The following is a 24,312-nucleotide window of genomic DNA, read 5'->3' as shown; positions in this document are numbered from 1 at the left end:
GCAAGCAATTTGGAACACATTACAATTAAAAAATGTATGTATTTCATAATTCCTGGAGCCACAACTTTACATTCCCTATGCTGGCAAAAGAATGACTGTGATTTAGGAAATTATTTTTTTTTCTCTCTGAATGGGCATATTTATTTTTGAAAGTGAAGTTGGGAAATATTTTCTTTGTGACTTCAATGTTAAAAAAATACTCAGAATTCAAAGTATTGCTACGCTAAAGTCATTGACTGAGCCACCCAATATTGTGCCTTCATTCTCCTTATGTTAATAATAACTACTTTGTATCATAGTATTTTTTTAACCAAATGAAATCTGGTTTAGAATATCGATTCAATGATTCTTTCCACATTAATTTAGAAATACATACTAACCCAATCAAAATATCAGTTACCATTTCCCAGTTAACGTTAGACTTGAAATCAGATCTGGAACCCTTAGGCGGAGCTGAATTTCCTGGCATGGAATACATGAAACTTAAGCTCCTTATCAGGAACTTTAGAAATATGACTGAGTTAGGTGAGATATAGTGGAAGGACATCCTGAGTTAATAAATAGGAGATTGTGCTTTTCCAAAAGTTAATTTTGTACCATACATTGCATTTTGTTTGACAGACATATGACCTAAAGATTGAAATGCTCGTTACGGTGTGCAACTAACTTGTGGAAAAGTCCCTTTCTATCTTTTTAAAAAAACTTAACATATAAGTTCCCTATCATTTTCATACATTCCATGCCATTTCATGAATTCTTTGTTTTCCTCCTTTGTTTTATGGCTCTTACATGCTCCTTAATCCCACAATTTGTCAGTATATTTCTCTAGGGGCAAAACAATCTTTATATTAATCCACTCACAATGAGGTTTCAACTCGATGAGATTGAGTGAAGTTGCACAAGGAGAGTGTACCACTGAGGCTCATAGTAGGCCAAATCAACACTCCAACCTATTGCCTCACCAAATGCGTAGCCCCAACTCAACAGAATTATGTTGGAAACACTCATACACACATGCATGGGCGTACCCAGCGATGGGTAGCTGCACCCCCCTAGAAGCAAAAATTGCAACAGTCTTTAAGCAAAATCAGTACTGAATTGAAATGAAAGTATTCAACAAATTTTCTTTAAACCCACGAAAAATGATATGCATTAGCATAAAATATGTAATAAAAGTAAAAATATTTATTAATTAATAAACTTATTATAATCTCACAACTTTGCCTGCACTCCCCTAGACCATGGCCTGCTCCCTACCCCCCTAGTTATGATCCTGGGTATGCCCTTGAACACATGAAAAACTCAGCCGATTTCTTGGATTGATAAGAGGTATCATCATGCATGCATTATTGTAACTTGCAAAATCTCAAACCTCAGTACATATTTTCTTTGCTTAGAATGCTGTGAGTTGCACAAAGCATATGGATGTAAGCAAATCTGGCCTTTGGGTGCCTCTCCTGATATTCATATTAATCAGCAGGAATGCTTCCGTCATTCATACTCAAAAGAGAAAGGTAGGGGTAGATACAGGTAACTTTGGGAGTAATGCAGGGTAAACAGTGAATGGAATAACCCCCAAAAAGCACGGGGGCCTTCATATTATTTTACTATCACCAATGGATGGGCTAGAATGAGGAGTTTGGTAGCCTAGCTAATGGAGTGTTTGACTGCTGATTATCAAGGGTCCTGCATTGAGCCATTGGACACCTCAAGCTATACTCTGGTCAATGTGACTGCATAGGTTATACGTGTCTGCAATGTGACTACGTATACTCTGGTCATTTTATCTTTGCAGGTGACTTGGTGTGGCTAAAGCTAATGGAGGTGAGGTGAGGGAAAGTTTCTCGACATGCAACTTTCCCTTTGACAATCAGCAAACAGTAGGCGTGGTCTCAGTCAGTCGCCATCAGACCTCCTTCGAATAAACATCGTGAATCTGCTTGTGGAGCAGTGTTGCTAATCCTTGCGTGTTCTACTTGTATGTGTCATAAGTATGCCTTTCACCGATGATGCCTCATTCAGTGCGTTAGCTGACAATGCCATGGGCTTCTGTGAAAGGATTATCCTCAATGCCTTCCAAATGAGTGGGTATATTGTCTCGGCGCCGGGGCAAAAATACCTGTGGCCACCCATGACTCACACATTTTCAGTGACTAAGTAGGGCAGCTATGTACATTTGGTAACGTTAAGTTCTCTCCTCCTCTCTCTCTCTCGGTACTACCCCTCCCCCATCAATGAAGCCCTCCGAGAGTGTCTGGGCTCTCACGAAAGCTCACCCGCAAGCATAAAGTGAATAGAATATAATATCCTCAAAGTGCTTCTCAGTGAAAGAAACTGGCCCCCAAAACCTGAATGTGTGAAATTTACATGCCTGTGACTAGGTCAGGAGGAGTGAGCTCTACCCTCAGTTATCCAAGCCAACCTTAGGGTACCCAATATTTCATTTAATCACGAAAAATAGATACCGTCATTTACAAATCTAAAAGCGTGAAATGCGTACTCCAGCAGTGGCGCAGCGAGGGGGGGATTTTGGGGGATAAAACCCCCCTCAGAGCTCAGAGAAATTTTTAAGTTTAATCCATTTTACTTATTTGGATCAGTATTACTTATAGAATGAGGATAGGATTTATCAAATATCCCTCATAAAGCCGTAAAACTTGCCATTTTGAACCATTATTCTTCAAATTTTTCTTATGGAGGACACCCAAAACTCCTGCTTACCCTGCTAGGTGTGCAATACCCCCACACCCGTAAGTATTAGTTGCGCCTAAACCCCCCCCCCCCTAGTCTTAATTCCCAGCTGCGCCCCTGTACTCCAGGAGTAATAATCTTTAGATTTAGGAAATAAAAAAATAATAGGAAACCACCCTATTGTTGTTACAGTCAAATCCTCTGAGGACAACCTATTTCTACGTGAATGACTCCAAGCTTCTTCCCCAACATCAAGGAACACCCACTTCTCATATAGGTATCCAAGGTGATGACAGTGCCATTATCTTCTCTAGCCCAATTCACGATGCTGCAGTCAGTCAGCCAGGCCAACAAAGTTGCACATGCAAAGTGTGCTGGGGCAAAGTCAAGGGTTGAACTTTGAATTCAGCATGGGAAGAGATGTGGTGTATATTCTGGTTCATTAGCACTGTCTCCAGGTATCACTGAGCAAACAGCAGTATCCTCTGGTAGTGGTGATGGATTACAGCAAAGTTAGCAGGAACTCATGGTGGCGGCTTTGTGTATGAATCAATGCAGGGTTTCACTGACAAATTAAAAATGCTGGATTGTGAAAATTGTGTTTTCTTCATATGCTTGATACATGATGCACACTTCCTTGAAATTGACCGAGTACCTACCTTTGAGAATCTAATTATTTTGTGCTCCAATAAAGTTGCAGTCAATTACATTTAAATGGGATTAGGGGCAGGCTGTTACACTGGTAAATGATTTGACAAATTATCCATATTTTGGGTCAACAAATTTTTCATAAAATAATATGCAGTAATAGGTGCATATTGGATTGACATTACATTACCACTATTGGGTGATCAGTAATACTATTGATATAGCACATTGCATGTAATATTGTCCATAAAAGTATTGAAAATAGCAAACAGTGATGGCATTATTGAAATTGTGAGTCCTGCACTTCAGCAGAAAGTTTAGTGTGGATTCATTTCCATCAACAACTTATATGGTGACCTCTGGAACGAAGAGATATATTCTATATTAAATACACACTAGCGCATGTGCTATCCCATTTGAATCTTACTTCAGTAGAGTATACCTATAAATCACTGCATCCGTAGTCGATTTCTTACATTACCCAGGAAACAACTAGCTTTTTATTTCACATCCTTTTTGGAAATTTGGCTTTGGCTTTCCAGAGACGTTCAAAAATTCTGCGCAGACCACCATACACACACATGCAATCATGGTGAGTTGATCACATTGATTGCTATGGTCCAATGCATTAGATGTCATAAAAATTTGGTAATTTGGCTGCAAAAGGAATGACTACATATGGTGTGGATTCTGTTGTCATAGTGCCCTGAAGGGAGTGCCCTGCAATACTGCCCTGAAGGGGGAGGAGGGTGTTGCCATGGTGCCCTTTGTTTCTGAGTGCCAGTTGAAATCAGTAAAGTTGTTTATTTCCAGCATAATGATTTATATTATAGTTCTTAAGATAAAATACACTAACTATACCGTGGTCATTGGTTTCACCCAATGGTATCAATTGCAGTAAAACTTTGTGGGCTTCCAGTAGGTCTGGAGTGTATGGACTACCTTCATAATGACCTCATGAAATTCTGTGGGGGACATATCCTACATATCAAATATAACGTGTCCCCCATGTCCCTCACAAGGTCGACTCCAGGGGATTCACCAAAAACCAAGCAACCGCCATAAAGCCAGTGAGCAATAATTATAATTTCATAGTGATAATAGCATTCATTTAGACCACTATAACGACTGATATCATATCTTTTAATGCCAGTGCCACATGAGAACAGAAATCTCATCAAAAATATGACTAAATATTGTATTCCTTCAAGATTGTTCCCACAGGTGACAGCAGCACGCCACTTTTAATGAATGCAGTCGGTGAGTTATCACACTCTTCTCATAATGATGATAGGTAGACTACATTTATTTCATTTTATGAGTTCCTATTTAAATGAAGATAATGTTTATGGATTGCCAAACTTCAATCATATTTTGAAACTCTTAGATGAAACAAGTTTAAAAAAAATCAGAATTATTAATTTACTGCTCATAATAGAGGAAACTATGGCTGTAGGATTATGTATCATAGAATAAATACTCCTCCACAAAGGTAAGCAAAATGAATTTTTTTGAGAAATTATTATGAGATTAAAATATTATTTGATTGACTAGATTAGCAAATTATTTTATTAAAAAAAGAGGATTTCCATATTTTTTCTAAATTTGAGCTGATTAATTTCTAATTCATCATAGTCCAACATCATACGATCATGGTTGTGAACAAGTATAGCCCCAAAATCATGGATACCAAAGTCTACAGTCAAACCATAGTTTGAGCAGCTCTCCATCTAAGTTGCCAATAAAGCATAGATCTTTCAGGATTAATGTTTTAGGTTGTAAACAGTCTGTGACCTTGGTATTAGAAAAAAATATTCCAGAAATCATCACTCCAAACAGGATTCCCTGCATTCCTATCGCTTTTTAGAGAAAATATATTGTCAATTCACATAGTCCTTGGAAGTTCAAACTCAGTGGACGACTGATCACAAAGCACAGCACAATTTTCACTACGGAATAGTGCCAACTTTATCATGGATACTTATGAATTTATCCGCATACAATTATTCTCCCAACAGAGAGTCTTGGTAGGGGTGGTTTGAAATCAATTAGGAGCCCAGACCTGAGGCAGAGTTTCCTTGAGGGAGCCCCCTGTCAGCTGCTACCACAAACAACTTCTGAAATATCGGGGCCCAATTTGTTTCAAGCTGGCAATGAGCACCCTCATTGGATATTTTGACACATTCTGGTCTTTGGCTGCTGTGCCATCAATTCCCCCAAAGTCACATCCATTCCTTCAGCTGTCCACTTGTATCTCCTCTTCGCATCCCTTCTGCGTTGAGTCGGGTCTGTCGGTTGACCTTGACTCCTGGTTCTCCTCCCACTCTGCATTGAAGGTCACTGGCATGGCCGATGGGGACTGGTCATCCTCGTCTCGTCCAGTGGTCAGCAGGTGGAGGGATGAGGACTCGCATGGGGAGGGGGCTGCAGAGGCACCCAGGGACGATGGTTCCGCCATCTGCATTTTCCCCTCTTTGCTGTGTCGCCACTTCATCCTCCTGTTCTGGAACCAAACCTTGACCTGAAAATCATAACATTGACAAAGAGATCAATAATCAATGTTGATTCACGACTATTTCTTGGGAGGAATGCGTTGCTAACCATAAAGGGAAGAGGAGGAAATCTGATCCCCCCCTCTGTTCAGGGTTAAGTTTAACTCCAGAAGAATGAACTTCAGGCTAAATCACAGCTGCATTACACCCCCTGTGTTGAGATATTTGTATTCCAGCTGAGTCGAATAGTTTAGAGCACAGAAGGTGCCATATAGAGGACCTAAAACTTTCCCTTTGGGCATTAATTCCAGGTACTCTACCATTACATATCCTCTTAATTCCAAGGCCATTTACATAAATCCTATTCAGTCAAAGTGATCATGCAAAGGAGTAAAGAGGCAACAGCTTTGCTTATTGTCATTAAAACTGCAATAAATCAGTATGGACTCATTTGCTCATTTTCCATCTAGTTGATGAATTCATACACATAAGTTGTCCTTCTAGGCAACCCGCGACACACGACCGCCAGCTTCGGCAATACATGGCTAAAGCATGGAAAATAGTCCCACAATACGTACTCTGGAATTGTCAAAGATATAAATAAAAAGATCTCTTCGAAATCTACCTAAAACACGTCATATTGCGCTTTTAACTGCAGAAATAGAGGAAATAAGTGATATTGTGACGTGGGTTGCCTAACATCCGAGAGGACGCCATCAATGGACATAGGATTATGTAATCTGATTAATGAAATATGGGCATACCACCGGCATGTTGAGATTTTTATCGCTATGGATAGAAACTCATACCTCTTCACCTAAAAATATGGCTATTCTGACAAAAAGCAATTTATATCTACATCATTAATCGACATTACGAAAATTACTAGGCAAAAAATTCCAACAATATTTTAATAGACGTTGGGTACTACTACATCTTTTATATCGAGACGAGCATGCAAAAATTTTCCGGATATTATGATTCGCTTAGAAACATAGAAAGTTTCATAACGGGGACGCAACCTATTCCTCACTTAAAAACAAAAATACGCCCCAAGATTTCAATGTTTTAAACGCAATCATGCCAATCACCAATTTATTGGCCAATCCATTGGATATTGGATTATGGTCCAACTGACACACACTAATTTCTAGTCCAATATCCTTTTCACAATATTGAACACAATTTCTCACCCATATTGGAATTTAGAACAGGTTCTATTTTCTCGCGGCCAATCTCCAATCAGAAGTCAGTTATGCTGACTACTATAAGTGGCCAAATATGAAGCTCTTCGCAAAACAATCGGTTAGGCTATAAATCATTATTTTTTTTAGAATTCGCTTGAAATTTCTAAAATGGGGACGAAAGGAGTTGTTTCACTATTGATTGAAGCTATAGGCGAATCTAGGGGGGGGGGGGGGGGGCGAATCTAGCGGGGGGAACGGGGGCTGGTGCCTCCCCCCCAGGGCCCTTAATTAATATGCAAGAATTTTAATGCGGTCCCATTATCATCGCGTTCGTTTTGTACTGCGAGGTATCCTTGTGACCCCCCAGAAAGAAATCCTGGATCCGCCCCTGATTGAAGCGCACAAATCACACGAATGCTTACACAAAGTTAAAACCATTGGAATACAATGACGTTCTTTAGCGGGACATTAGAACTCTATTATGGCCAATATTGGTGTGAATAATGATACGTGTCATAGGGCACGTATCGTCCAACATTTTTAAAAATATTGCGCGCCGATTTATTGGCCAATGAATTGGAAAGTGTCATAGGGGCTTTTCCGTGAATTGAAAAGCATGTTCAATTTGGGATGGGAGACGGGTGACTCGTAAAATACTTCGTGTAAGCCTACCTTGACCGCCAGAATAGGGTAGTTTCCTTCATCAAAGAAAACGAAAGGCATTGATTAAGATTCGTTACCCACCATTAGTGTATTCATAGTATACAAATTATTTGGTTTTAGAAATACCGGTTTAGACGAATGGCAAGGGTCAATTTTATCCTCATTTGAAAAAGGACAGATTGGCGCCCATGCGATTCCACTCCACGTGACGTCACAGGGACCTAGTTTCTATACGAGGAGATAGGAGTTTTACATCGTCTGAGATTACCAATGCATGCATGAGGCACAGACCTCAGGGAAACATGTCTTAATAATCACCTATTAAAACTGGCTAAGGTCGGAAAGTTTTCTTCGTTTGATAAGGTATTAATAATCCTAATTTAAGCCAAGCGCTACCAGCTAGCATGGTACTCTGCTACCTGCTAGTATCCTGCGTCGTATCAGCGCTCAGAGCCTCGCCCCAAGGTCACCTCACTTGCGGCAGCGGGAACCAGAACGACGTCACACGGAGTTTTCCCGGCATTCATACTTACCCGTCGCGTTTTCGCGCACTTGAAAATTTTCACTTTTCATTTAATCGCGAAAAATAGATATCGTCATTTAAAAATCTGAAAGCGTGAAATACGTACTCCAGGAGTAATAATCTTTCGATTTAGGCAATAAAAAAATGATAGGAAACCACCCTATTTTTCATAGGGGCGGATAAGGTGTTTTTTTTTGGGTAAGATTCGGGGAAGGGGACGGTTCATGCTTTCCGTGGCGCTTTGATACTACCATACTTACTCTATGGTACTACGCAATACGTTTCAGCTTTAAGGCTGATTAATTAATGCGGTGTGGACTAAATAGGCGTACAGAAGTGGTTTATAGATTTTCATCAATAATTTTTTTAATTGTTTGCCAAGCTAGTTAAATAAAAACTTAAGTGGAGAGTCATCTTAAAGATTACCATCTTTTCGATTTTTGCAGGAATTTCGCGGGGGGAGGGTGACGGCTCCTTCTCAATACGCCACTGATTCCATAAGAATGATAAATGCTGCTTCCGGCAGCACAAATTTCCCTTCGCGGCAGGCACGTATTGATGGATGGAGTGGAGGTGTAGGGACTTGGAACCCCATAATTTTTTGTCAACTTTGCTCAAATTATTGCGTGCGGTCTTAACGTATGCAAGCGTGTAATCATTTGCATTAACACTTAATTCTTTGTTTATAAATTCACACTTCAACAATTTTGCGTACATTTCAATGATTATTATGCCACAATATCCCGGTGGCATACACCAGGGATCCCCGTAGGATGTCATTGTGCTGTGTGGGAAATCGGTTGTTGAGTCAAAAATGGAATTAATTCGCTTACAGCAATTCATAGAACAGTTCATAGGCATACCCAGCGAGGGGCAGGGGCGAGGGGCAGCTGCCCCCCTCCCCCAGAAGTAAAAATCGCAAATGTCTTTAAAGAAAATAATATTTTTTCAATCAAATAATTTTAAAAACTAATAAAGAGCTGTTACATTTTCCTCAAAATTTTGATTTCATTCACCTTTTCCATGCTTAAATCTTACCTACAACTTAAACAACAATGTTTTGCCCGCCCCCCTACTTAGTTTTGATCCAGGGTACGCCCTTGGAACAGTTGACTTGTGAAGTATTCTCCGATGTTTTACCGGCGTATAGGGTACGTGGAATGCTACACGGGTTTCCCACAGAATCAGCGTTGACATGGCTGACGACGTTTCGGAAACCGATTCGGCTCCCTTCTTCAGCCCCACAGCTCAGCAACTCGATTTCCTAAACGACGTCAGCCATGTCCCGGTGGGAAACCCGAGTAGCCTTCCAAGAAGTTGACTAGTGATCCAGCCGGAAAATAGACACTTTGAGGGTGGGGGTTCCCTACTTTCAGATGCTTAGAAATTATTTGTTCAGCTGGAGAAATAAAAACTAGCATTGGAGAGCCACATTAATGATTACCATATTTCCTAATTTTCTAGGAACTTCCCTAGAATTACAGGAGCGGGGGTGGTCGTCCCTCCCGAAATAAATTTATGGTTACGTCCCTGCATCGCTATATACTATATACCAACATTATTCTCTGATTGCTTGGTGAAGGTATGATACGAATAATGGGAGTAGGTATTCCTACGTTAAGGGAATTTCGTATGTCGGGAGTCGGTGCATTCGTATTACACCAACCTGTGCGTCGGTGAGTCCAAGGGTGGCGGCCAGCTGTCTCCTGTCTGGCTTGGTGATGTATTTCTGCAGTTGGAATCTCTTCTCCAGACCCTTGCGCTGCAGGTTTGAAAATACGGCGCGCGACCACGAGCGCTTCCTCTTCCCGCCGCCGGAGGCGCCACCGGCCGGTCCACCTCCTCCACCACCGCCACCTCCTCGACTGCCCATGGGGGAGGGGGCGGGGGCCGACGTCAGAACCTCCTCCGAATGGCCAGCGCCCAGCATCCCGGATAGCGGCGAGAACACTGCAACGTGGAGATATTTTCTCATTTATAGAGTGTCTACACCGCAAATATGCTGTACAAAACATGCACTACATACTTCGGGGGAAGAAAAACTACCTCAACAAAGGATCTTTGGCTTCCATTGCGAAGTGGTAGTAAAAAGAGTTCACGGGTTTTCCTCCAGGTTTGTGGGTTGATTTGTTCTAAAGGCCGTTCTACACGGGGCACGTTATAGCACAATCTGACGTACGTGCTAAGGCGCAATCAAAATTGCGTCGTGTAAAGCGGTGTATTGCTAGAACACATGCGAGAATGCGTGGATGCGAGATGGCAAAATAGCCCCTGTTCTAATTTCGTTCATGCATTCGCGCAATTCCACGCCATTTTAGAAATTAATGCAGCTCTTACCTGCGTTATTCCGTACCAATGTTCACGTCATTTAAAAAAATCAATGCAGCTCTATCCTCCGCAATGCCGTGCCCCGTGTAAAACGGCCTCAACATATCGAGGGCGTCCGCCGTCGTTGGCAGGATTAAGGAGTAGTTAGAAGTTTCTCCGGTTTTTAAAGAGAGGATCCATGGTCAGGTGGACTCTAAATGACTTTCTAGCTGCTCCATCACCGGGAAGATGATGGCAGATCACACCTTTGAAACGTCAGAACAAATCAACCCATGGACCTGTAGTGAATCCGGAGAACTATTAATTCTATCCCAACAAATTTTGTACCACCAATATTGGTCTGCGAGAAAATCAGGTTCCTTTGCGGTATTCCTAGGCCAAATTCGCGAGAAGTCGCTCCGCATTCCTCTTTTCACCTAGTCCGAAACGGAATACATACTCGGTTCGGATAAGCAGCAGCAGGTAGACTTCCGAGTGAATCGTTAAGACTTTACCCGAGAACAATAAAAGATGGTAGTATCGGAACGGAACCTGATTTTCTCGCAGACCGAAAGCGGCGGCGCAAACTTTGTTGGGATAGTAGGAAATCATAGGGTGTCTCCTCTTATTGCCCCCCTTGTTTATTTAGTAAAAACGATAGAAATTTCGGAAGGTTAGCGGAAGCGTCAAGAAAAAAGACTGCTGCCTTAAAATAGGAAGACACCCAAGTTTGAGGAGCTCTAGCGTCCAAACGAAGCAATCAATTTCGATGTAACAAAAAGCTGACAGAGAACGTTTCTTTCTACGTTGGATCAAATACTTTCAAAAACAATCTGCCCCATAATATGTACTGCGCTTAATTTTTATCAAAAAAGCACCAGTTTTTTTGCGCTTAAAATCACGTTGCTCAAAATTTTAGCACTTGGCATTTCCATAGTTTTAGTTCCCATATTCAATAGGGAGTGAGCTGACCTATTTCAAGAATAAATATTTATTGACTGTTGTAGAGGAGGATACCGATAGTTCGGAGCAAAGATAGGTCATGCCAGAATAACCTTTAACAAAATGAAAAATGCCTTCTACTTGAGAGACCTTAGGTTAAATAAATTAAGGCTTTTAAAACTATTGGATTTAATTCTTCTTCTGCTCCATAAATAACTAATAGACGCAGTATTAATGTAAATAATGATCTTATTAATCTCAAATTATACACGCCGTTGTTGTCTCTTTGACTTATTCATCTTATCCTGCAACAGATCAACAACTCTTTACCCTTGGCAACACTTTTGCTTATTTCTTTTTTAAATTTAAATTAGCGATTGGTTAATTCATTAACTTCAACAAAAACGTCATGTATTTTCAATTCTATTATAAGAAGAAGAAGTATGGACCTTGAAAGAGAGAGACATGAACTGGATGGAAGCTTTCGAAATGTGAGTTTACAGTAGAACCATTAGAATCAGTTGGGAACCAAAGACGACAAATGGATAAGTACTAAGAAGAACGGGGAAGAACAAAGAAATTCACAAAAAATAAAAGTAAGGAAATTACAAAACCTATTAATATTATTAGAGGAAAAATTTATAAAAATTGTTTTAATAGTTTTTCACCAAGGCAGATTTGGTGTAGGAGAACGAGGGGAAAAAGACACACATCGTGGCTGGAAGATTGAAAATTATGGAACCAACTGCACCCGCTTAGAACTATTCCAGGCGGACAAATCAAGAAAAAGGATAGCCATGATGACAACTAGCTTTCTAAGAGGATATGTCACATACAGAAGCAGAAATTCCCGTAACTTGCAGTTTCGACACATGGGAGCTAGATTTACTCCCAATTGTTTATCGTGGACAAAATGTTTATGTCTCAAAATTAAAGAAGTCAGGTCGTTCGCAGACTTGGTGCATATGGTATTCCGGTGTTTGTAGCTTTTAAGATCGCCCCGTAATATGACGACTTGTCAAAGACATGTTTCAATTGTTTGTGCTGGTCGCTACTCGTTGGGTGGCGCGGTTCGGATGTTTTCTTAGGGGAGGGTGGTGTTTTTCCTGTGGTCCGACCAGGGTTTCCCATGGTAAGCTGTTTATCGTTAACTAGGGTTCGTCTGTTTTCCCCTTTGGGGTCGAGAGGGGTGCCTTGCCCTGCTCACATCGCTCTCGTTAGAGGCGCGCACCCTCGTGGGAGATTCTTTAAGGTCAATTGTCAACTGCTACGGCAGCCTGATCACACAGCTTGATTTCCAGAGTAGTCTTTTAGGAGAGCAATAATCTCTACATCTACATATTATCCCATAATACGCCTCAATAGACGTGTGGGGGTGGGGTTGTTAGGATACCAGCCGTTTTACATATAAAGGCCGTTTTACACGGTATACGGAATTGCGCAATCTGACGTACGTGCGAAGGCGCAATCAAAATTGTGTCGTGTAAAGCGGTGTATTGCTAGAACAATGTGAGAATGCGTGGATGCGAGACGGCAAAATAGCCCCTGTTCTAATTTCGTTCATGCATTCGCGCAATTCCACGCCATTTTAGAAATTAAAGCAGCTCTAACCTGCGCAATTCCGTGCCCCGTGTAAAACGGCCTTAAAACCCTCTAACGAAATTACGCTTCGCATTTATTAATGTACTTAAAGGTTCGGGGAAAACGAATTCCCATACCGATCTGTACGGCAAAATGTCTCTCGTTTCTGTCGGCCCTGGAAATATAGTGGGGTTCTATTATGATGTTCTCCGTGTCACTCTTTAATATATTTACTATCAATTTCTCAAGCAATCCAAGCTTAGCGCGCAGCCTCCGAGTCTATAGCGGCTCCCATCCTAATTCGTTTAACATTTGTGTAACGCTTTCTGTTCGCCCGTTGCAGTTTTTGACGAATAGCGGAGCTTTCCTCTGTATTTTTATTAAGTTAACGGATTCAGTGTTTCAGCGACGGATCCCATATGCTGCTGCGTATTCAAGGTGCGGTCGGACGAATGCAAAATAGCTCCTCCCTTTTACTTATCCGAAAACCTTCCCTCTATACTCTTGACGAGTCCTAGATTATTTAGGGCACTGCCACAAATATTTCTTATGTGTTCCCCACGATTGGTTCGAAGTTATCTAAACTCCCGGGTACTTCACTTCATCCATCATCTTTATGTTGACACAATCCTTAACTTATATCCACATGATAATAGCTGGACAACCCACTCAAGATCACCCAGCCCTCAGCATTGCCGTGCATTTCCTCAGATTAAGTTCGAGTCCCCACCCTTGGCTCCATACATGAAAATTGTTTAAATCCAATAATCGAATTTCCTAGCCAGAGCGATCACTAAGATCTATGGGGGCCATCATAAATCAGTACTCCTAGGATTGGTTTGAAGCCACACTCTTTCATATCGGATAGTCTTTTCATTTACACGCATGTATTTTCTTTTTTATAAAAACTAATATAGGATACGTAGCTAATCGATGATCTTTAGTTTTATGTTATTCGTAACTAGAAATGCCATCGCCTCCATGATAGCTTCTTTTGTTACTGAGAAAATTCTCTTTTCATCGAGATTATTTATTTTTCATTTTATTTTACAGATATGTGCATCATTAACACAAAATATTGGTCCCAACATGAAAATTTATTTATAGGGAGCTTGAACTGGACCATAAGCGTCGTATACATCTCAGGATGACACAGGGGCGGATACAAGATTTTTTCCTGCGAAGGGGCAAGGGTATGACAGGCAAACGATATTCTCATACTTGAGATTAAAAACAAGATACATCAATTACTGTACGAAATATCCTCTTTATTTTAACACGAAAGATATTAATATGAAATAAAATGATTTAAGCTCCGCAACACACGAAAACAAAACGAGCGTAACGATAGCCGCAGAGAAAATTCTGTATTATTTTTAAGCGTCTGGGGGCACGCGCCCTCGTGCCACCCCCCGAAATCCGCATATGGGATGACACAACGTCCCTTTCGTGCCGCGCATGCGCTACCTGAAGCAACTAGCTGAAAACCATGCCACGAAAGGGCGCTCTCAGGTGAAAATGTACCTAAACAGTATGACCCTAGTGGTCATGGTGGTTTTTGGGACCGATTGCCTAGATGGTAGAGTGTAGAAAGACCCGTCACTCACTCAGGATAGGTGGGGGTTGAGTTCACCCCGTAGCCATAGGCGCCTGACTATCACGAGTTAAGGGTAGGTTCATTTCCCTCGGCCAACTCGCACCCCGAAGATTTTGTTTGGGATTGTGCGGACGTTCAAAACTTTTTCAGTCTATCGGTTACAAGGAAAACTAAGAGCTCCAGTGACTGGAAAAGTATTGAAAAAATGTAAACTGCCTCAAATACAATTGCACCGACACATTTTTAATGAATTATAATTAAAAATTTATCTTTGAAAATTTTATCAGTAGGATTACAAATAAGATCACGATAAATTTTAATTTCGCCCCCGTAGATTATACAATTGCTGTCAAAATTTTCTCAAACAGGGAGTACTAACATGCAAACAAGCATTTTAACAATTCTTTGACGCCATTGCATAAAACAATAATTAAAATGTATGCATTTGGCACCTGAGGGATTTAAAAACCTTGACCCTTAGATCAGCAGTCAAACGTTCAACCCACTACACCACCACCATCCCCATAAAGGGACCCACTATCTGTTCATGTAAATGACCGAGGCGTTGGCCTCTTGGGAGTTCAAGCCGTCTTCCTTGTTCTCAACTGCCCAACGCGAGAACACCTAATTACCATCTGCCGATTGCACCAAACGATTCATAGCGTGGGAACCAGTGGGCAGGATTTCTGAAAGGAGACCACATAAATACACACACAGTCACTTCAATGCCCATTCAACAAGGGTGGTTCATACCCAAGAGTGAATGCGATGTGCCTTTGATCGAGATGAGGAAATAGGAGGAATATTGAGATACTGCCTCACTTCTTATTTCGTGACTTCACTCAATGGTTCAATAGTATGGATGCGTGAGGGTTGAGCTCACCCCAGAGTAAGACATTTGAAAATCAGAAAATCAGGGTGGGAAGGCCAGTTCCAGGGGCGTAACTAGGAATACGCTTTGGGGGGGGGAGGGGTGAGATGGCCTGATGTGGCGACCCCCCCCCCACCCCCCCTAAGGCAACTTTCGGTAAATTTAAAAAAATGACATGCCGGGAAATACTTTTTACATCATTTTGGCACTTATAAATGTAACTTTAAGCAGATGCAGATATTACATGTCAAAACTAGAAAATGATTTTAAATATTTTTTTAATTTCTCTGAGGCTTTTGAGGGGGATCTATCTTCTCATTCTCCCCCATAGTTACGTCACTGGCCAGTTCCATTCCCGTGGCCATCTTGAACATTAAGGAATTTAGTTTGGTGGGGTCTGAAGGTTTCACTTGGGATTTGAACCGTAAAACTTACCCCATTGGTAGCCCAACTCTATTCCACGCTCCGGTTAATTAACTTGTTACTCTTTTATTATGCAATTACTTTCAATTGTGCCCGAAATACTGAGTAGTCCCTTATCAACTCTGCGCTGTATCTCCAACAGAACCTCAGAATTTTATCGGATTCTATTTTCCAACGAGCCTCAGTATTTTCTCGAAGACTAAATATTTGAGATAACATGTTGTCAAGAGTCTACTCCGAGTACCATGAAATTTCAAGAAGACAGTGTATTTTATATTCAAGTAATACGCCAAGAATATAGACAAAATACTCTGTGAGAGGGGAACGGGTGGGTTTGGTGTCTAGAGTGCAGATTTTCCACCCTGTAGGTCCGGGTTGAAATCCCGGCGGTGGAGAAGATTTTGCTGAGACTGCCAGATCCCTGCAGGAGTGCTACGTGGAGGGAACTTCCGAGTACAGCAGTCCGCCCGTCGCAGAGGCGTAACTATCGAGGGGATGAAGGGATAGATCCCCCCAAAGCCTCAGAGAAATGACAAAATGTTTATAACTATTGTCTAATTTTGACGTAAAATAACTGCATCTGTTTAAAGTTAAATTTTAAGAGCAAAAATGATATAAATTGTAATTTTCCAGGCATGTCATTTTTCAAAAATTTTCCCCGGAACCCCTTTGCTTGGGGGCGAGGGGGTCTCCACCCCAGGCCATATTCCTAGTTACGCCACTGGTCCGTCGGATGAAACGTTGATCCTTAAGCGTTAATCCCTTAGGCGCCATTCATAAAGATCAGGCTGAAGCTGACGCCGCTGCGCACCGGGTTTCGCTCCACCCTTCCTTCCTGACTGTTCCCTCATGAAGCAAGTGACCAAAACTGGTCGCCTACTTTAAATACCATAAAGTGCACGTTAAATCGAGATTGATGTGTACTATTAAAGGATTCTTTACGTACTCAAAAAACTCTTTACTTGATCTCTTTACCTTTTTACAGTCCAACTTGATACCAAGTGAATTCCATGGGCCCATTGTCGCTGATTAATAGCGATGATGCAAGGGGATTAAGTAGAGGATTTACTAGTCCACCCCGTTAAAGCTTGATTTCTGTTGGCATTAAGCTCTTTACTGTATAATATTTAAGCTTGTGAGGAATAGCAGTAAAGAGTTATGAATTTCATGTATCCCAGAATAAAGAATAACAATTTAGCTTTACACCTCCAATTATAGGTCTCAGTGAAATTCTGATCGCTCTGCCCATCAGCGACGCGAGTGGCGACTTTCGTAAACCCGTACAGATGTAGGTAAATGCGTGGAGGGTTGCAACACGTCTAGAGACCCATTGGAGAATCCTCTATTGTAATATCCGTCCTTTGATGTTTCATTGGTACATACACACATCTCCATCATCATCATCAAGAAGAGGGTTGTTCGCCCAGTGTGGAGTGCTTTGGAAGAGAGGAACGCGTCAGACACTTCGCCGAGGTCAACATGTGTGCGCACGGAATCGACGTGTGTGTTTTGTTTACGCCAATAAACTTTCCGTTTGCTTCCTTTACCACTCCAGCGCTCTATGATCAGTCCGTGGAGGGGTGGGGAGAGGTAGAATGGGGGGGAGGCCGGGTGGCTTCCACCTGGCGCCTTTAGCAGCACGGGGATGAGGGGGGTGAGCGGACACAGCAGACCCTCATTCGAATCCGAAAAGAGGCGAAGATATTTTTTTTCAATGCTGGGTGTATCGTCGGCAACCCTAAGATTGGTTCGGCGCAGCTCTCCACTCAATTCTCCTATCAGCTTATCTTTTCACACCTACATATTTCTTCTCTCTAACACCCTAAAGGCCGTTTTACACGGTGCACGTACTTGCACAATCTGACGTGAGTACGAAGGCGCAGTCGAAATTGCGTCGTTAAAGCGGTAAATTGCTAGATCCCATGCGTGAATGCGTGGACATGAGATGGCAAAATAGCCCCTGTTCTAATTTCGTTCATGCATTCGCGCAATCCCACGCCGTTTTAGAAATTAATGCAGTTCGAACATGCGCAATTCCGTGCCCCGTGTAAAGCGGCCTTTACTCTTGATGACGAAATACAGCGTATTACGCACATTTTGTTTTTCCCTATCGTCTGCTGCTGCTCCCCATTTGCCAGGTTTGGACACTGGTGGTTCTGGCGGTAAGAAAGGGATAAAAGAGCATGCAGAGAGGGGTATCATGGACATTTTTGTCATTTCATTTTTCGGCTGTTTTCATTTTCCTTTGCGCCGACGCTCAGGAAGATTATGTAATTTTTCTTCAATTTTTAAATTCAAGTTTTGATGCAAAAGCGGGGAAGTTCTTGTATCTTCATTTTTTTTAATGAATAAATTTTGTTTTCTTGAAGTCGACTATTACGAATATTAGTGTCCGTTTGCCGCATTGGTTTGACTGCGTACTTCACCCTCGCGCTCGCGCGTGGCTCTGGCTTCGGTGATCCCACAGTGACACCCGTATTTTTTAATTCTTGTGCAGTTGCTGCCGGAATCTCGTGGTTTTGGCCACAACCTGTTACATATATTTTATTCGACGTCTTTCTTTCCCGTTCTTGCCATCTAATTGTTCCTCAACGATTGTCTTCATGGGGCCATCATATCTCAAAATATGCCCGATAAAGTTGTTCCGTCTTCTTATCAAGGTTTCTAAAATGCTTCTCTTCTCTCACATTCTTCTTAGGAATTTATCATTACTAACTCGCTCGAACCATTTGATCCTCATCATTCTTCTGTAGCACAACATTTCGAAGGTCTGTATCCTTGATTTAGCCGCTGCTGCCATTGCCCATTCCTCTCATGCGAGGAGAAGCATACTCCAAATGTAAGTTCTGATATTTTTTTCCTAACTTCTATGTTTCACTTTCCCGCTGTAAGCAGATCTTTCTTTTGATGGAATTCTCTCTTCGCCCGGGATATTCTGCAGATACTTTCTTTCTGGCTCCTTCCATCGTCAGTTATCTTACTTCCCAAAAAAACAGAAATCATTCACGTCCTGTTTCTATTTTCCTATTTTTATTGTTAGCCTCAACGTCTTCTCTTCTGCTGCATACCAGTATGTTAGTTTTCTTCGTACTTATTATCAGCTGATATCTACCCAGTTCACTTCCCACATTAACCAGAATCTCTTTTGAATCAGTCTCCAGTATGGCAACTGCGTCATCGACAAATCGTAGCGCCCCAAGGCCTTTGCTTAAATTTCATTCATGGCTTTCTCTATGTAAACGTTGAAAAAAATATACGTAATTTTTAGGCAATATTTGCTTTTGGATAAAAAATGTGGACGTTTTAGCGAAATTTCATTTTTGAAAGGTTGTATTTTCATTTTACTTAGTTTTACCTCGAGTAGTGGAGTCGAATCCTCAATAATATCGAATTTATGCGCACTTAATGAGAGTAAAAAAAAAGAAATCGCAAAAAGTTTTAGCACCCTTGAGCACCATTTTAAAATTATTTGTTTATTCAAAGAACAGAATGAGACCCCGAATCTCAAGAAGTAATATAAATTTATTTCACAGCAAAAAGCATAAAATTCAATGCATTCAAAGACAACGATTTAAGGTAAGAAGATATTGTATTATGATGGTTTTTATTGTTATGCATTTCGATTTAAATACCTGTAACAGCGAATCTGAGTGAAAAAAGTTTCTTTGCGAAACACCAGAAGGACATAAGTCCAGGTCAATATATTTCGAATAGGTTTACCTATAAAATATTGGAAAAAATTACGAAAAGGTAATAATGCAATAATATTGAACCTTTCATTGGCAAGTAGATATTTGCAAATATAATGTGTCGACAAATTATACACTAAAAAGAGAGTAATTATTGGTACATTCAAGTTGGTGCTAAATAATTATGGAAGTGTTAAAATACTACAATTTTTGGCTTAGGAACAAAAGTAATTTTGTAGAGTTTCCGTTCAAGGATATAGGACTTTTTTTCTTCTTACTGATTTATTTAAGAAAAACTGTGAGGCTCTAAACCTCGATCGCCCTCGTAAACTCGGAATCGATAAGTGAGCGAAATGAGAATGACTACTACTCCCTTATCTTCTTTCCCATAAAAAAGTAATAAATGAGTAAAAAGCAAATAGTTGGGCTCTTAAAGAATATGCTATGCTATTGCTATGACACAATATTTCCTGTTCGAGGTTTAATGAACTGGAAATAATTATAAATTTGGTCATCGTTTTGATAGCTTTTCTCATTTAGTGAGACTCCCATAAAAACCTACTATTATGTTAGAGATTTATACAATTTTTTCACATTAATTCCTTTCATACGTAATTCACGAATCCCTTATTTTTGTAAGTGATGTTTGAAATTTTCTTGATATGCAAGGATATTAGCTCTTCAAAATAAAAAAGTGTCCAAATTAATCGTCGCATTTCAAAATTATTCGAGCAGATTTGAAAAAATATATAAATTATTAGCGAAATTTCCTCAACATTGACGAGGCGCTCGAATGTCTGTCCAATAAATGTAGGATATATGTATCACGAGCAAGGGTGGATCCAGGATTTTTTCTGAGGGAGGGGGAGGGCAGCAGGGTCTTACAGGCAAACGGTCTTCTCATATTTGGGATTAAAAATTACACGCAAAAATACTCTGCGAAATATACTAATAATTTAAATATAAAAGTTATTCACATTTAAAAATTTATAACTTTGATATTAAAACATAAAATTTATTAATATTTGTATGAAAATTCTCGTCTATTTCTTAAGTGTCTGGGGGGGGCTAAGGCAGTACAGAAATGATTAAATAAGAGATATCTGCTGCCGAATGGTTCGGTATAGGAATTCTTTTTATTCCGGGCTTTAATAATTAATGGTACGCGGCGCGCCGTAATCTTATCACCTCACGATTGAAAATCTCAATTGTTATAGTACTTATATTGCGTATACTACTTATATTTGCGTATATCTCCACTGTTAGTATTATAAATACATACATCTCAGAGTAAATGTATACATAGTGGCGCTCAAGGTGGTTGTGCATTAACCATAAGCTGAGTCCAAAAATTAAATCGCTCGCTCGTCGCTCCAACTTTGGAATTACTATGGTAAATGGAAATGTATAACAAACGAAATACTTATAAATAGACTGTAAAATGAAATCCTGATACTTCTGATATAGCTAATCTTATTATAGGACATTAATTAATCTCTTATTTTAGGACATTAATGGAAATAAAATTTACGGTCGAAATTAACAACATGAGATAACATGAAGACACATCACACCTATCACGTGATCTTGGATTCACATTCATTTCGACAAAAGGAAATCTGTGCGAAAAATCCACAGAGAAAAAAATCATTCGCCTTGACCGGGATTCGAACCCAGATCCCTCGATTTCCGGCCGAGTGCTTTAGCCAGTTAGTCTGATCTAGCTAATCCAATAGCCAGCTAATCAAAAAAAAACTTCTCTGTGGATTTTTCGCACAATTGTGCATTGCGGGTGACTCCCGTAAAGTTATCACCGTGGCTAGTCCCGGTATACTTAAATTCGTCAACAGAGAACACCTTTATGTGTTCAAAGTTCGGGCTGTACTCTCCGGCTGTGGCGCCATGCACACGATTTGGACTGCTCGTCGCATAATATGCTCGGCAGTCCATACCACCATGTCCGGTATAGTCCACAAATTTCCACAGGGAAGAAAAGGAAATCTCATGTTCCGCGAAACGAACCAACGTCCTTTGGATCGGATCTACGGTTTGGTTTAGGGGGGAATGGGGGGTGAGGTATTGAGGAAGGAGGAGGTTGTTGAAAATGTTTACTTAGCCGATCAATACGAGTAGTTAAACACCATATGTTCATCTAGACACGAAGTAAGCCAAGTTTTAGGCAATCATTCGTGAGCGATTGAGCGGAGGGGGAGTGAAGGTTTTCAGGGAGCCAGAGAGAGAGAGCTAACATGAGCAATAAACGCCGCGAGTCAATTGTTTGGGCGTTTAAGTGCCCTCTAGGCCGTGGGGATCTTTTTACTCGGGATATCTCGTGTTTGGATCTCAGCGCGCGTGGAAGAAGATATTTATACGCCGCGCAGGCGGCGCCTCAGTTATAATGCAGGAACGGCGGTATCCAATGTGCTCGATGAATGTAACCATCTCCCCCCTTAGATGGTCCTCCATCTTCTAATTGGGAATCCGATGCTGAAACTCCATTTTAACTTATACTGCAGTTTTGATCCGATGAGATTCTCACGCATTAAGCGATTTCAAACCCTCTTTTTCTGCGTGGAGCAACTCATCTCCCATAAATCCGACAAATCCCTTCCGACAACAGCACCGTTCCAGCATGATGGAGTCGCGACGAAGAGCCACAGACGCTTCCATTCTAAGTGGATCCCGCAACCAATAAAAACCCGCCAATTATGCATTAACCGATTTGTATATCAGATTATCGAATTATTGCCAACAGATTATGTAGACTATTCAGCGAATTTATATTTCAATCGGCAATTTTTTGCTGCAGTTCTACTTGACTATAGAGCCACGTTTATTCGCCTAACGTATTTTCCTTTAATAAAATTAAGTGAAATTGCTCAATAGTTTGCCATTGGCTCATGCCGTACCTAAACAATACGATGAGGCGCTTAATTTTTGTTTTCATCGTGACTGGTGCAATATGATGGATTTTTTCTATTTTTTTTCAAAACTATAATTTTACACTACTGGTAATATAGATTTTTGCCACGTAAGAAGCATCAAAAGTATGGCCATTAGATGAAATAAAATAAAATCTGATGCAATTATAAATTTTGAGGTCCTTGCGCCGTGGGTTTAAGAAAAAGGATTTGTAATAATACCTGGTCTGTTATTGACAATAGTCTTATCTGTTTGAATCGAAAAATCGTAATAGAGTTTGTATGAACTGTTTTCAAGAACAGTTTCGGGGTGGTATTCATAACATTGGACCTTGGTATCCACTAACATTTACTCGTAGGTCAGTTTTTGGTGAATAACTTTTGCAATTTTTTAAATGCCTATTTAGATATTCTGTATTGGCTAACGTCTTACAATCCAATATTATGCGTTGAATTGTTCCTGATACCTGAAAACGTCTTCTGCATTTATATACCTATTAAACAGGTGGAAATAGACCCTCGAGGTCGTACTGCAGAAAAGAGGAGAAGGGAATCTGGGCGAGGGTTGCATTGAAAGGGGGATCTTAATGGTGCTCTTGGAATCCTCGGAAAAGTTCGGAAGTGCTCGAGAGAAGGCAGACTAAACTGCTGTTCGGAGGGAGGGCTGCCGACTGTATCCTCTCTACATAAACACTCCACCCAAAACAGTGATTGACACGGGGGTAGTCGCGATGCGGTGATCGTGAGTGAACGACTCTTTCCACGAATTGAATCCCGCTATCGTTCACGGCACGGAAGTGTCCTTTAGAGCACAGATGTGGTCTCCTTGGGGACATGATACGTCGTGTTCGCATAATACTAAAACATGTTAATGGATGACCGCCTGGGAACACCGAGTGGTGCTGGGATTTCTTTTTTATTTCCAAGCTTTTATCTTTTTAATACGGTAAATATTCAATATTCATTCAAAATGTTTTATGGTCTTCCAACGGGTCAGGGTGTCCATTTGGGCCGTAGTTTCGATCGCTGACACGCGGTCCATTCTCAAGGCGGGATGAAAGTCAACCTCGCGTCCAGGATCTAAACGTCGCGACGCGTCGGCCTGAATCGACGCCCTGACCTGGTGGACGACCCGAGAAAACTTCTTGCAGCAGATTAGCCTAGAAAGCATTAGAACCTACTTCGATTAATATATGCTGCGCAACCTAGTCTGCATTCTGCAATCACCGTACCGGGGGGCCCGACGTGCTGAGTGTAGTACCTGAAAAATTGGTTCCCTCCTCAAATCATCAAATAAGGGGTCGTGTCACCAATAAAACAAGGTTCTTCCACAGCCATAGAATATTCGACTCATTTTTAATGAACGACGGATTCACGACTCATTCACCGAAAGGGACTCTTCATAGACGGCTGTGGGAAGCTATTTGTTTTGGTGATCCGCAGCGTTGCCTTGACGACCCCATAATGTTTTGTTTGTTGTGCGTTCCAGAGGGTGCTTGCTAGTCAGAAAATCGCATCCGGGACACAGACGATGAGACGCTAACATAATGGGGGACTCTCTTGGAAAGATATTGGGCACATTTTACTCGATAAAAAAATGATAAAATGAATCGAAGCTTGACGTTACGCTGTTGTATCGCAGCAACAGAGCCATTTCAGCCTTATTTAGTCGCATATCTGTAATATCGGCCGGAGAAGGCAAAATTTGCCGGAGATTCCTCTTCTCTTCGAATCACGAAGCGAGCGGTCACTCAGTGTGGATATTCCCAGCTAATCT

The 24,312-nt window shown here is 41.0% G+C and overlaps 1 protein-coding gene across 1 annotated transcript in view; it reads right to left on the bottom strand.

Moving 5' to 3' along the window:
• Positions 1–4,890: 4,890 nt before the first annotated feature.
• The window catches only part of LOC124174126 (H2.0-like homeobox protein), a 68,318-nt gene continuing 48,896 nt past the window's right edge, over positions 4,891–24,312 (bottom strand). Inside the window, exons 3-4 of the mRNA XM_046553249.1 lie at positions 9,871–10,154; positions 4,891–5,860 (exon numbers count right to left, since the gene is read on the bottom strand). Coding sequence (XP_046409205.1) covers positions 5,576–5,860; positions 9,871–10,154 — 569 coding nt within the window. The 3' untranslated portion in view covers positions 4,891–5,575. The remainder of the gene's footprint in view (positions 5,861–9,870; positions 10,155–24,312) is intronic.

Source organism: Ischnura elegans, chromosome 2, assembly GCF_921293095.1.
Source record: "Ischnura elegans chromosome 2, ioIscEleg1.1, whole genome shotgun sequence".
Taxonomy (NCBI): domain Eukaryota; kingdom Metazoa; phylum Arthropoda; class Insecta; order Odonata; family Coenagrionidae; genus Ischnura; species Ischnura elegans.
This window is presented reverse-complemented; position numbering and strand designations above follow the sequence as displayed.